Genomic DNA, 15158 nt, shown 5'->3' with positions numbered 1-15158 from the left:
TGATCCGAGGGCCAACTTTTTCTCCAAGCGGGTGGTGAGTATAACAAGCCTCCAAAGGAAGTAGCTGAGGCAGGTAACAATACTGTACTGTCATTTAAGAAGCACTTTGGTAGGGTGCACGTGAGGCATAAAGGGATATTGACCAAGCACAGGGAACTGAAAATATCTGGGTGGGATAAGTTTTCAGAATGGTCTGATTGAGCCAAAGGGTCTGTATCTGTGAATTACTGCTCTATGACTCTTCTCTCCCCCTCCCCTCCCACTCTCTCTCCCCCACCTCCCTTCCCCCTTCCCCCTCCACCCCTCCCCTACCCCCCCCTCTCACCCCTCCCCTACCCCCCTCTCTCACACCTCCCCTACCCCCTCTCTCACCCCTCCCCTCCCTCTCCTCTCTCCAGCCCTCCATCCATCCCTTCTCTTCCCTTTCCCCACTCCCCCTTCCCCTTTACCCTCCCACACTCCCCCTCTCCCCTCCCTCTCCTCCTCCCCCCCTCCCCTTCCCATCTCCCCCACCCCCTCTCCCCTCCCCCTCCACCCATCCCCTCTCTCCCCTTTCCTTTCTTCCCTTTACTCACTCCCCCTTCACCCTCCCACACTCCGCACCTCCCCGTCTCTTCCCTCTCCCCCTGTCCCTCCCACCCTCTCCCCCCTCCTCTTCACCCCCCCCCCCCCACTGACTGGAGAGAGAAAGCTATTGCACTGCAGGATGCGCCCTGCTGTTTGTTCACTCCCACCTCCCTCCATTTTATATCTCCTGACCTTACCTCCGTCATCCCTGTGTAGTGGTGGAGCTGATAGACCCTGTCTCACAGTTCCAGTGAGCATCACGGAAACATAGCAATTAGCATAAGGCTTTACCGCCTCAACTGTAATATCAGTTCCTGCCACTGTCTGTAAGCAGTTTGTATCTTCTCCCCGTGACCCTGTTCGGCTGCTCTAGTTTCCTCAAGACGTACGAGTTATGGTTAGTGAGCACTGGAAACGTGATAACACTTAAGGGCTGCCCCATTGCAATCCTCACTGATTTGATTTTTTGTAATTCAAATTTTTATTATTATTTATTCTTATTTTACAAAGCAGCACAGCATATCATAGAGCACAATACAGTACAGCATATTTACACAGCCATCCCATGACAGGAAAACATATAAAACAGAAAAAACTTCTAATTTAAGTTTAAATTAAACTTAATCCCACGTGTCTTGCACTTTTCCCTCACTGTTAATTCTTCCCAACATGTGTTCATATGATGAAATCTTAACTATTTCCTCAGTCCATTCTCTCACAGTGGGACATCTGGGTTTTTTCCAGTTTGATTTGATTTGACGCTAATGATGTATTTCACTGTATGCCTCGATGTACATTTGACAAATAAAGCTAATCTTTAAAGTTCAAAAACTTCAAAATAAATTTATTATCAAAGTACATATATGTCCCCATATATAACTCTGAGATTCATTTTCTTGTGGGCATACTTAACAAATGTATAGAATAATAACTATGCCAGGATCGATGAAAGACTGCCCAACTAGGCAGGTCCAACCAGAGGGCAGAGGACAACAAACTGAAAAACAAAAGAGAAACAAAATAATAAATAAATAAGCAATAGGTATCAAAAACATGAGATAACAAGTCCTTGAGAATGACTCCATTGGTTGTGGGAACAGTTCAGCTTTGGGATTTGCTCAAGAGTCTGATGGTTGAGGGGTAGTAACTGTTTCTGAATCTAGTGGTGTGAGTCCTGAGGTTCTTGTACCTTCTTCCTGATGACAGCAGTGAGAAGAGAACACGTCATGGGTGATGGGGGCCCTTGATGATGGATGCTGCTTTCCTGTGACAGCATTTCATGTAGATGTGCTCAACAGTTGGGAGGGCTTTTACTATGATGGACTGGGCTGTCACAAGGCTCTACAAGTCTTTGCAACCTTTTGCAAGTTTAGCTATAAATCTATTCACTAATTTTCATGAAGCTATTCCTTACACGGCTGCCTGGCCTGTTTCAGAGTTAGAGTTAAATCTGTGGCCATAAATTAAACCAAAGTGTTTATATGAAATAATCGCATTACATAGAGGATAGTCACGTCTTAATCTCTCAAATCTAACAGGGCACAACTGTCAGATTAAGAGAGCAGGGATGTGGAATCCTGTGTTATTGTTTGTGCTGTTCTGGATCTCTAAGTTAAATAAATAAATAGTGCAAAAAGAGAGAAAAATGTAGTGAGGTAGTGTTCATGGGTTCAATGTCCATTCAGAAATCCGACGGCAGCGGGGAAGAAGCTGTTCCTGAATTGTTGAATTGTCTTCAGGCTCCTGCGCGTCCTCCCTGCTAGTAACAATTTGAAGAGAGCATGTCCTGGGTGATTGGGGTCTTTAATGATGGATGCCACCTTCTTTTCCTTGAAGGTGGAATGAGGATGACTTCATGAGTTTGAGAGATATAGTCACCAAAGACCCTTGCAAGAATCTACGGTGGAGAGCATTCTGACTCGTTGCATTGCTCTGGGATGTAGGATCCAGCACACGTGATTGAAAGAGACTGCAGAGGGTTGTAGAATTAACCAGCTCCATAATTAGGCACAACCCGCCTCACCAATGAGGACATCTTCAAAAGGTGGTGCCTCATGAAAGATCCTCACCATTCAGGACCTGCCCTCTTCTCATTACTACCATCAGGGAGGAGGTACAGGAGCCTGAAGACCCATACGCAGCATCTTAGGAACAGCTTCTTGTCCTTTATCAGATTTTTGAATACTCCATGAACCCATGAATATTACCTCCCTACTTTGCTCTCTTTTTGCACCTTTTAAAAAATATGTTTACCATACAAATTTATGAGGGGTATAGATAGGGTAAATGCAAGCATGTTTTATCCACTGAGGTTGGGTGGGAGGTCCTGGGTTAAGGGAGAAAGGTGAAAAGTTTAAGAGGTACATGAGGAGAAACGACTTCAGAGAGTCATGAAAATGATGCATGTAAGCTCAAATTCAACATTTGAGAGAAGTTTGGATCGGTACGTGGATGGTAGGGGTATGGAAGGCTATGGTCACAGTACAGGTCCACGGGAGTAGGCAGTTTAAATGATTCAGCATGGACTAGATGGGCTGAAGAGTCTATTTCTGTGCTGTACTTTTCTATGACTCTAACATTTTCTGTCAGCCACCTCATGTCACTTTATGGACATACAATCTGTATATAATTCTCTGATGGCTCAGCAAAAGCTGGGTTTATAAGGGAGAACAGGAGGATGAATACACGGCCCTGGTGGAGGATTTTGTCAAATGGTGCAAGCTGAATCATCTGCAACTCAACATCAGTAAGACAAAGGAGATGGTGATGGACTTTTGGAAGACAGCCTATATTGTTCCCTGTTACTATTGATGGTGAGGACATGGATGTGGTGAGGACCTATAAGTACCTAGGGGTGCATCTGGATTACAGACTTGAGTGAGGCACCAAACCAGAAGCTGTGTACAAGAAGGGCCAGAGTCGCCTCTACTTCCTGAGGAAACGGAGGTCCTTTGGAATATGCAACCTCTCCTTCACATGTTCTACCGGTCTGTTGTTGCCAGTACAATCTTCAATGCGGTGGTGTGCTGGGAAATGGCATCAACACTGGTGATGCCAACAGGCTCAATAAACTGATTAGATGGGCTGGTTCTGTTATAGGAGTCAAACTGGACACACTGGAGGCTGTGGTAGAACAAAGGACCCCACTGAAAACACTGGCAATTCTGGACAATGTTTCCCACCCTCTGCATGCCACATTGACTGAACAGAGGAGCACTTTAGTAATAAACTAAGACAACTGTGCTGCTCCAAAGAGTGCTATACAATGTCATTCATACCCTCAGCCATTAAGCTCTGTAATGAGTCAACCTATAGTCAGGGAAATGATGACACCTCTTGTTAGACTGTTTGAGGTAACTTTTGTTTTATTATTTCTTACTTCTCTTCTGACATTTGTATATCTGTACACTTGTAATGCTACTGTGACAGTGTCATTTCCTTTGCGATCAATAAAGTGTCTATCTATCCTATCTGTCTAACGTATCCCATCTGTCCCACTTTATGTATTTATATTGATTCTGGTTTTTTTGTGCTGTATTGGATCTGGAGAAACTATTATTTCATTCTCCTTTACTTTTGTACTGAAAATTACATTAAACAATCTTGAATTTTATTGTAATTTATATGTTTTACAATCTACTGCTGCAACAAAACAACACTTTTGGGACATATTTCAGTGACAATAAACCTGATTCTGAGAAACTGATAGTATTAAAGAGAAGAGGGCATGTCCTGGCTGGTGAGAGTCCTTCATGATGGACACTTCCTTCTTGAGACACCAGCTTTTGAAGGTGTCCTCGATGGTAGGGAGTTTGTGCCCGTGCCCGTGATGGAGCTGGCTGACTCTACAACTCTCTGCTGTTTTTTTTTTCAATCCTGTGCAGATGAGCCTCCATACCAGGCAATGATGCCACCAGTCAGAATACTCTCCACCATACATCTGTAGAAATTTGCTAGAGAATAATGAAGTACCAAATTCTGCCTCTGAACTGATGAGTTGTTTCTGACAGGTCTCGCCGCTCTTTGGAACCATTTACAATGCGATTCTCCTCCTGGCCAAGGCCACCGAGCTGGCCTACCACAGAGCCAGGTGGGTGACAGGGCGGACGGTGGCCTGGCACGCCGGTGAGATCGAGCTGGATGGCTTTAACCAGCAGCTGCGCACCACCAAGGACGGAGAGGTCCTGGCTGATTACGTGCTGCTCGATACAGATGGGATGGGGAGCAAACTCAAAGCCACACATTCCATCGACCTGGCGACAGGCATCCTGAAGCCACTTGTGCATCCCATCCATTTCCCATTTGGCCTGGTTCCCAACGCGGATGCCAGCTGCTGGTTTGACGCCAAGGAAGTCTGCGTTGGGGGTAAAGTCGCTTCATTTTAACCTTGTGTAATTCAACATTTTTCAGGATGCTACCTGGATCAGAGAGTATCTCTAAAAGGAATAATACAAGAGAAAAAGAGAGCTGATAGGGTGGTTAAGAAACTGTATGGTGTGTTGGCCTTTATTAGTCGGAGGATCGAGTGCAAGTGCCACGAGGTAATGTTGTAGCTCTATAAAACTCTGGCTAGACCATACTTGGAGTATTGTGTTCAGCTCAGGTCTCCTCATTTTTGAAAGCTGTGGAAGGTGCTAAAGCCAGGTACTTTAGGGACATTGTAGAGAGTTTTAGATAAGCTCATGGCTAAAAGAAAAAAAATGGAAGGATGTGGAAGCTTTAGAGAGGGCGCACAGCAGATTTTCCAGGATGCTGGCTGGACTGGGGAGCATGTCTCTGAGGAAGGTTTTCAGTGAGCTAGGACTTTTGTCTTTGGAGTGAAGGAGGATGAGGGGTGACTAGAAAGAGGTGTGTAAAAAGCATAGATTGAGTGGACAGCCAGTACCTTAGTCCCAGGGTGGCAGTGGCTAATACAAGAGGGCATCTTTGGTAATTGGAGGAAAGTATAGAGAGTGGTGGAACGTCCTGCCAGGGATGGTGGTAGAAGCAGCTACATTAAAGATATTTAAGAGACTCTTAGATAAGCACATGGAAGATAGAAAAATGGTTATATGGGAGAGAAGGGTTAGATTGACCAGCAGGTTGAAAGGGCCTGTACTGTACTCCCGAGTCTCCGGCGGTGAGAGGCAGCAGATCTACCCACATTGCCACAGTCCCTGCCTCCCACTTTCTCCCTCTCAGGTTTTCTTCATAGAAACTGAAATTGTACCCCCCCCCCCCCCCCACTACCACCCTTCAGTTCCAAAAAGGCCAACAGGGCAAGTTGTGGAAGTTAAGTACAGAAGAAGGTCAGCCTTCTGTTTGGTTTCGGCACATTCTGGGTTAAGTGGTGTCTGTAAATGGCTCTATGTTTCATTAGCTGGAGTAAATGAATGTACCTAAAAAAACGATCTTTTGTATCTCCCATCCAGGAGTGGATGCTGCCTTTGTCCTGCTGATTTTCACCCTGGTGTCTGCTGGCATTCTGGTTGTGGCAGTACTGACTTACTACCTCAGGTCTGCTCATTCAATCCCCTTCTACCTCCTATAGGTGTATTATCATTACACGTACCAAGATACAGTGAACAGCTTGTCCTGCACACTGTCCATACAGATCAGATCATTACACAGTGCATCAAGGTAGGACAATAACAATAAAGTGTAACAGCCACAGAAAAAGTGCAGTGCAGGTCAGTGATAAAGTGTAAGATCATAACAAGGTAGATTGTGAGGCCAAGAGTCTGATAACAGTGGGTTAGAAGCTGTCTTTGAGCCTGGTGGTATGTGCTTTCTGCAAATCTGCACCTCCCTTATCTTCTGTTGGAGGCATTCCTTGGGTGTTGACTCTCTCTTCTCCATTGATTCTCCCACCCCTCGCAAACATTGTAGCACAGTGTCATTTAAGCACAGAGACTGCTCATTGCACTTATGCTAACCCTAATGTGTGTCTACACTGATACCCTGAGCCTGAGCCTGCATTCTCATCATATCCATCAATGCCTTGCATAAATGTGTCTGTCTAAAGCTTATTGAGTCTATCTGATTCCACCACCAAATGCTCCAGATATCAACCTAACAATGTATTTTAAAAAATCCTTTTATTTCCCCTTCAAAACGCCTTTTTCTCACCCAAAAGTTATATTTTGTTGATTTTGTTACCCCTCCTATGGGAGAAAGATTCTGTCTGCCCCAATCTATACTCGTAATTTTATGAGCCTCTATCTGCTTACCCACTGGCCTCCTTTGCTCCAAGGAAAACAGGCCCAATTTCACCATCTCTCCCCATAAAAGAAGCTCTCTTTCCCAGGCAATGTCTGACTTCCTCTGTTCCGGCCTTCCAACCATTCCTGATTTCTGACATCCCATCATTGATGAACAGAAGCACACGGCTGGAGGTGGGAATTGAACTCGGGTCTCTGGAGCTGTGGCCAGCTGGTGGTGTAGTGGCATCAGCGCTGGCTTTTGAGTTCAAATCCAGCCAGCTCCCTTTCACACTTTCCATCCATGCTGGGTTGAGAGACGTAAAAACAAGAAAGCCTGCTAAAAAAAAACGCCGTCACAACGTCCCGATGACTCCACTTGGAGTTAAAGGCTTTCTTATTCTTCTCTGGAGGCATTTCCAATCCAGATCCATTCCAATCATCAGTGACTCCAGATCCAACGTCTGGCTGTGAAGATGGTGAAGTTCCTGAGGCCTCATCTTCCCAGATAGGCTGTTTGCTCACTTGCCTGGCATTAGGCAGACTGAACCAAGGGGAGGGCTGGCATCAAAGAAACTTCCATTGCTCAATGTACCGTTGTGTTTTACACAGGAATCATATCCAGAGGGTTCACCTCCTGAGAGGCTCTGAGAAGCTGCTTCTAAGCATGGATGATTTGGTGTTTATCAACACACAACTTAGTTGGAAGGTAAGAGAAGTCCTTAAATCATTAGCCTAACATTCAGGTGCCACCTTGATACCTTGTGACTTAAGTACAAGAGATTCTACGGATGCTGGAAATCCAGAGCAACATGCACAAAATGCTGGAGGTTCTCAGTGGTCAGGCAGCATCTATGGCAGGGAATAAACAGTCGAAGTTTCAGGCAGAGACTCACTATCAGGACTGAAAGGCCTGGGCCTGAAACATTGACTCTTCCTTCCCCTTCATCAATGCTGCCTGAGCTGCTAAGTTTCTTTGAGGTCTGTCTTTGGGCCTTCGGGCTTCTGTACCTCCTGCCCGATGGAAGCTGCACACTTATAAAGTGCAATCTGTGGTAAGCGAATCCACCAAACTTTGGGGCAGCGAGCAAAGGGTGAACTAGGCTGGGTATGAAGCCCTCACCTGGTTTCACTTATCACCTGTCAACTTGTGCTACTTCCTCTCCCCTTACCTTCTGGCTTTTGCGCCCTTCCTTTCCCTTCTTGGCCCGAAATGTCAATTATTGATTCCCCTCCATAGATGCTGGCTGACTTACTGAGTTCCTTCAGCACTTTGTGTGTGTGTGTGTGTGTGTTGCTCAAGATTTCCAGCATCTGCAGAATTTCTTGTGTCTGTGAAGCCCCACACCTCCAGGTTCAGAACAGCTATTTCGTTTCAACCACTGTTCTTGAACCAACCTGCACAAACATAATCACTACCTGAGTATAGCAAAACTACAACCACTTTGTACCACAATAGACTTTTTCTTACATTCTAATTGTGTTTATTCCTGTGTAATTTGTGTTTGATTTATTTCTTTCTTGCAAAAGTTGTGTATCTGATGCTATGTGCCTGTGCTGCTGCTCCTAGTAAGGTTTTTATTGCACCCGTGCTTATGTGGACTTGTGTAGATGACAGTAAACCACACTTTGAATTGGATTACATAATTCCCTTTGCAATGAGAGTAGAGCAGAGACTGGATGTTCTGTGGTGAGTAACTTGGCCCTGACTCCCCAGAGATGCAGGTCAGGAGTGTGATGGGATACTCTCCAACTGCCTGGGTTCCAACAACTCTTGAGAAATTTGACAATATTCAGGACAAAGCGACTGACTCGATTAGCACCCCATCCACCCCTCAAATACTTCCTCCTTCCAGCTCTTCAGCTGCAGAGACCACCATCTACAAAATGCATTACGTTTCCTCACCCAGGCTCCTCTCTTCTCCCACTGGGAGAGACGAGGGCAAGGGACCAACACTGCCCACAGGTTCCCTCTCCAGTACCCATATCATCCCGACTGGAAAATATCTCACTGTTGCACCACCATCACTGGTTCAAAATCCCTGACAGCACTGTGGGAGAACCTACACCAGGCAGCATGTCATGGAGGTGGCTCAGCCCCCCCCCCCCCCAAGGGGCAGTTAGAGGTGGGGAATAAATGTTGGCCTTGCCAATGATGCAGAAACCATCTTGACCTAACTATATCAATGGGTGAGGGAGTTAAATCACTTATGGACACTGTTGCTGTCTGCTCCTAGAGACTCAATGGGGAGACCGAGGTGAGCGTCAGTGGCAAAAGCATCTCTGACTTCAAAGGTACAAAAACTCCAAAAGACTCCATTTCCGGTAAAAGTGTGATGATGCTCACAGCCGAGAACACGAACGTGGCCATTTATGAGGTGAGACTCTAGCTTTCCATTGCTGGGAGACAGTGGTGTTTTATAACTAGAACCATCCTTCTCTGGTGTCCATTCATTCCCCGAGGATTAGCCCTCCTCCACTACCCTGGTGAGCTATGCCAATTGGGACTGTTTGTCTTCAGCAGAGTCCGACCTGAGACAGGTTTTTAAAGTAATGAGGGCATTCTTCAGTAAGATACAGGAGCTGAATAGGTTATTGGTCATTCCCTTTCTCAACCCCATTTCATAGTATTGGTTAGCATAGAACAGGCCCTTCAGCTCACATTGCCATCGTCATCATCATCATCATGTGGCATGTCGTATGACGTGAGTGAACGTGGTTGTTCTTAAATTTTTCTACAGAAGTGGTTTGCCATTGCCTTCTCCTGGGCATTGTCTTTGCAAGATGGGTGACCCCAGCCGTTAATAATACTGTTCAGAGATTGTCTGCCTGGTGTCAGTGGTCACATAACCAGGATTTGTGATCTGCACTGGCTGCTCATACGACCATCCCATTACCTGCTCCCATGGCTTCACGTGACCCTAATGGAGGGTGGGGGTTATTAAGCAGGTTCTACACCTTGCCCAAGGGTGACCTGCAGGCTAGCAGAGGGATGGAGTACCTTACACCTCCTTTGGCAGAGATGTATCTCCAACCCACCACCCTTCAATTTGTTTATTACTTGTTTATTGAGCTACAGCGCGGATTAGGCCCTTCGAGTCACGCTACCAAGCAACCCTTGATTTAACCCTAGCCTAATCACAGAACAATTTACAGTGATCAACTAACCTATTAATCAGAGAGTATTTCAACTGTGGGAGGAAACCGGAGCACCTGGAACAAACCCACGCAGTCATGGGGAGAACATACACACTCCTTACAGGCAGCAGTGGGAATTGAACCTGGGTCGCTGGCACTATAAATTGTTGTGCTAACCACTACACTACCAAGACACACTCAATGTTGTACTGACCTTTATAAATCAACTCCACAATCAAAACCCTTCTCTCCTACACTGCCCATAGCCCTCTACTTTTCTATCTCTGGCATGTCTCTAATATGTCAGCCTCTGCCACCCTGGCAATGTGTTCCATGTACCCACCCTCTCTACCTCTGACGTACCTGCTAAATGTTCCTTCAATCATCTTAAAGAATGTTTTCTGGTGTTAGCTGGGAGAAAGGTGCCAGCTGATCACTCTATGCATGTACACCTCTATAAGTCACCTCTCAACCTCTTTCACTCCAAAGAGAAACCTTTCCTCTTAAGACATGCTCTCTAATCCAGGCAACATTCTGGTAAATATCCTCTGCACCCTCTCTAAAGCTTCCAATCCTTCCTGTAATGAATGAGGCAACCAGGACTGAACGCTATTCTGGTGGACCCTGTCTTAGTAACTGTGAAATATTCTCTTTAGTTAATTATCATTGTGGGATGTTTATTGCTAATTTAGATTAGATTAACTTTGCTTGTCTCATGTTGAAACATTGATACATACAGTGAAGTGCATCATTTTGCATCAGCAACCAGCACAGTCTGACGATTGTGCTGGGAGCAGTCCACAAGTTTACATAGCATGCCCACAACTTGCTTACCCTAACCTATACATCTTTTAAAATGTGGGAAGAAACCGGAGCATCTGGAAGAAAGTTATGGGGAGAAGTTATAAACTCCTTATAGACAGTGGCAGGATTTGAACCCAGATCTACTGATCACTGGCATTGTAAAGCACTACACTAGCCGCTGCACTACTGTGAAATGGTTTATTGTTGTCACGTTCACTAAGATACATTGGAAATCTTGGTTTGCGTGCCATCCAGACAGATTATTCCACACACCAGCACATTGAGGTGGTGAAATGGGTAACAGATGCAGAGTGCAGTGTTCTGGTTACGGAGGGAGTCCACTGCAGGGAGACAAATAACTGTTTATTGACCTGTGGGATTTGCTTGCTGTTAACAAAACTCTTTGGTAATTAAACCACTGGACTGTATCTGGCTACTTCAGAGTCGACCGCGTCTTTGGAGGTTTGGGAGTCACATATAAACCCAAATCAGCACATTCAACTCAGCAGATCAGATAGCAGCTATGGAAATAAATAAATAGTTGATGTTTTGGGCCAAGGCCTATCTTCAGGACTGAAAAGGAAAGGGAAAGATGCAAGTATAAAAAAGTGGGGGTAGGAGAAGGAGCATAGCTAGAAGGTGATAGGTGAAGTTAAATGGGTAGGAAAGGGCTGGAGAGGAAGGAATCTGATAGGACAGGAAAATGGACCATAGGAGAAAGGGAAGGAGGAGAGGACTGGGGGGGAGGGGGGATGATAGGCAGTCAAGAAGTCAGAGGTCAGAGTGGAGAATAAGCCACAATTAAACCCAAAGTGGGTACAGAGACATGTCTCTTTCCTGGAAGGTACGCATGTTTCTTTCTGCAACAGTCCAGTGGGTTCCAGGTCTTTGCTACAGAGACAGGTGTTTTATTTAAAATGTAATGCTCTGGTTAAGATTTCTACTGCTATGCTTTAGGTATTTTTATTTTTATCAGTTTTCTGCAAAAGCAGTGTTTCGTACTAGTAAGAGTGTTTTGACTTTGGCTAAAGGTACAGCTGTCCAACTTAGGAATGTTGTGTCAGCCAATCAGGATTGCCTTGGTACATGCTTTAACTTTCTGCCTGGTGGGATGCAGTGGAAGGTTTGAGAGAGCTGGGCAGGATCAGATTTCTGAAGGACAGTAAGCTGGTTTGGGGTCTTTTGGTGGGAGCTGTGTAGTGGGGTACAAAGGAAGATGCCACAGAATGCCGACCGAAGGAGAGACCCCGTTGTAAGAAGGCCTTTGTGCATATGAATGGTTCTGAGGAGGAAGTGCCAATACTCCTAAGTTAGCCAGTTCACTCGAGATGGTCTTCCAGTGAAGTTCGAACTGCAGCCAATGTCTTTCAGCGTGAGTAAAATGATACACCCAACTACTCCGGGAATGAGCTCCAACGTTTATCTGCACGTCAGACTGATTTAACTGGAATGGACCCTTTTGTTTTTCTGTTAGCTGTTTGTTAAAGTTGAACTATTGGTAAATATACTTCCTTAGTCATTGGTGAGCAATAACTGTGCATTAGGGTATACTTAGTCAACCATCCCTACATTCAATGTTCTTCCCTGCAACATCCCAACGTTCCTGTTTGGTTGAAACCCAAATCCTACCAACCCTAGACATATACTGTTTATGAAAGGTGCCTTCTCACTGCTGAGTCACATGGCTGTTAATAGAATTAGCTAATGAGGCAAGTTTGTATACAAGCCCAGTGAGAGGTTGCACAAAGTTTACTAAAATTCTTGAATACAAATCCGTCAAACCCCTATTTTATGTTCATTCATCCTTGCCTCTAGATATTGGTCCGACGTTAACCAGTGTTCAATGCCACAACTCAGCACCGCAGCACACAACACTGCTGCATGTGTATCACGGCCTGCAGCATTGCAACACACAACAGTGCAGCATGCAGCCCCCCACCAGCCCCAGCACACTGCGCCACAGTCACCAATAAATTGCACCTTCAGCTCCAGAAACTGGAGAAATTTCTCCCACAGATGACAGGCCGAGTGTGTCACAATAATCTCCCCATTTTCTGACCTCACATAACCTTCTCAATGTTCCTTTCCAAATCCTGAATCTCATTAAGAAGCATCTGGATTTGAATCGCCAAGCCATAGTGAGCTGCAGACCAAGTGCTGGTAAATTGGATTAGTGGAGATGGGGACTGAGTGGTAAACCTAAGCTTGTTGGGTGGAAAGGACTTTTTTTAATACTGTATGACTAAGGCTCTTTATATTTGCTGACCCTGGATCTTCATTGTACTCTTTGTACAGTACTGCTCTGTTGGGCTGAAGGGTCTTTTTTATACTGTACAACTAAGGTTCTCTGTAACTCCTGACTGCACTCTTTGCACTGCACTGTTGTTTTTGTCCATCTCTGTATTTATTGTTGGTCCCCAGCGGACTCTCAGCTCTAACTTGAGGCTCCAAGTAGGTGTTTGTATGTGACAGTGGCCACACGCTGGTACACTGCTTTGTCAGGCAGGTTAAACCAGGTGAGGGTAGTCAGCAGGCCTCATACCTTGGTCTTTCCTGGCCAAGCATGTGAATCGGCTCCGGCCGACTGGGCAGATGAGATCTACAATGAGATCCAACGGCCAGGTGGCGACGCTCTGTGGAGAGCAAAGCACTGAGGATGTCACGGTCATCCCTTGCAAACAGGGACAACCCAGGTTTGAACTGCTTGTTCGTACACAGAACACAGAATTCTGAGGTCAAGGGAGTGGAACTGTCCACTTCTAATAACTCTCCCACGCAGGTTTCCTGTCCTCGTTGGACACAACAGACAGCCACCATGTACACTGTTTAATCTGAGTCTCACCTGAGCAAGCACAGAATTAACTCGCAATAGTGCGTGTGACAATCTGAACGAGCAAAGTATCACCTCGCACCCTAGTGCGTGAGTGTGGAGTTTGCATGTGCCCCCCGTGACCATATGGGATTCCCCCCCACCCCGTCCACCAAGGCCCCAGCTTCCTCTTGCATCCCAACGACATGCTAGGTTGGATAATTGATAATAGGAATACATGGAGAGTTGGTGGACTTGACTGTGAGAGATGAGAGATGAGAGCTTGAAATCTGGTATGGACTTTGGTATCTGGATTAAAAACTTTCTAGCTACACATATAGTGATGACGGGCATGAATCCGGGACATGGGGAGAAACTGGAGCGCCCAGCGGAATCAGTCCCATGTGGTCACAGAACCTATGTGCACACACGCAGAAAGAGAGGCATAGTCACACACTCACAGAGACACGCACATACGCGCACACACACAGACACTCACTCACTCACTCACTCACTCACACATACATACACACAGACAGACACACAGACATTGACACACACACACACTGGCACGCACTCACAGACATGCGCACACACACACGAAGGCACACGCACACACTCACAGACACAGACAGACACGCACACAGGCGCACGCACACACACAGACACACACACTGACACACCCTGGCAGACACAGACAGGCACACACACAGTCGCTTATAGACAAGCAATGCCAGAAGTTGGGATGAAACCAGGGTCTCTGGAGCCCGAGAGCTGAAAAAGCAGACTTCCCCAGAGCAGGAGCTGACGTTCATATTGATGAGTGAACAAGAAGGTAACTCGCAGGGTACAGCATGAACTAATTGGGCTGAGTGACAGTCTGCTGTGCATCTAATGATCGGTTTATCCTGCTGTATGTTTCCTATAGGGGGACTGGGTTTGGCTGAAGAGGATTACAGAAGGGTCCTTTGTCGAAGTCCGATCAGCAACGAAGATTGTTTTCTCCAAGGTGTGTTCCTACAGTCTGCAGGTTATCAGGAGGAGGGTAGGGCTTGTGGATTTATTTACAATGGGTTATTTCTGAGATCAGCAAAACTAGTTCATAGTGGGCTCAGTTCATCTGCATCTCTCCACCTCCTGTTCCCCGTACCCTTCCCCTCCCCCTCGCATCCAAAATCACCTCATTCACCTTCCATCCATCACTTTATCTGTCCCACTGTCTCCAACTTCTGATTATCCTCTCCCCTCTACCCCTCCTGACAGATGACTTGATGATAGAGGTATATAAGATGGAGTGGATAGCCGGAGAGCCAGACTTTTTCCCAGTTCAAAGTATATGTCACTATATACAACCCTGAGATTCATTTTCTTGTGGGCATACTCAATAAATCTATAACCATAACAGAATCAGTGAACGACCCCACCAACAAGGCAAACAACCAGTGTGCAAAAGACAACAAACTGTAAAAACAAAAAGAAAGAAAAAATAAATAATAATAAATAAATAAGCAATAAATGTCAAGAATGTAAGATGAAGAGTCTTTGAAAGTGAGCCCATAGGTTGTGAGAACATTTCAACGATAGAGTGAGTGAAGTTAACCCCTTTGGTTCAAGAGCCTAATGGTGGAGGGGTAATAACTGTTCCTGAACAATAGACAATA

At 45.6% G+C, this 15158-nt stretch overlaps 1 protein-coding gene across 1 annotated transcript in view; it reads left to right on the top strand.

Moving 5' to 3' along the window:
- The window catches only part of LOC140729327 (retinal guanylyl cyclase 2-like), a 76649-nt gene that overhangs the window by 13627 nt on the left and 47864 nt on the right, over window positions 1-15158 (top strand). The window contains exons 4-8 of the mRNA XM_073048961.1: window positions 4578-4932; window positions 5979-6063; window positions 7359-7455; window positions 8984-9124; window positions 14426-14506. Coding sequence (XP_072905062.1) covers window positions 4578-4932; window positions 5979-6063; window positions 7359-7455; window positions 8984-9124; window positions 14426-14506 — 759 coding nt within the window. The remainder of the gene's footprint in view (window positions 1-4577; window positions 4933-5978; window positions 6064-7358; window positions 7456-8983; window positions 9125-14425; window positions 14507-15158) is intronic.

The sequence above is a fragment of the Hemitrygon akajei genome, chromosome 6 (genome assembly GCF_048418815.1).
Source record: "Hemitrygon akajei chromosome 6, sHemAka1.3, whole genome shotgun sequence".
Classification (NCBI taxonomy): domain Eukaryota; kingdom Metazoa; phylum Chordata; class Chondrichthyes; order Myliobatiformes; family Dasyatidae; genus Hemitrygon; species Hemitrygon akajei.
The sequence above is the reverse complement of the archived record's forward strand: the minus strand, read 5'-3'. Positions and strand labels throughout refer to the sequence as shown.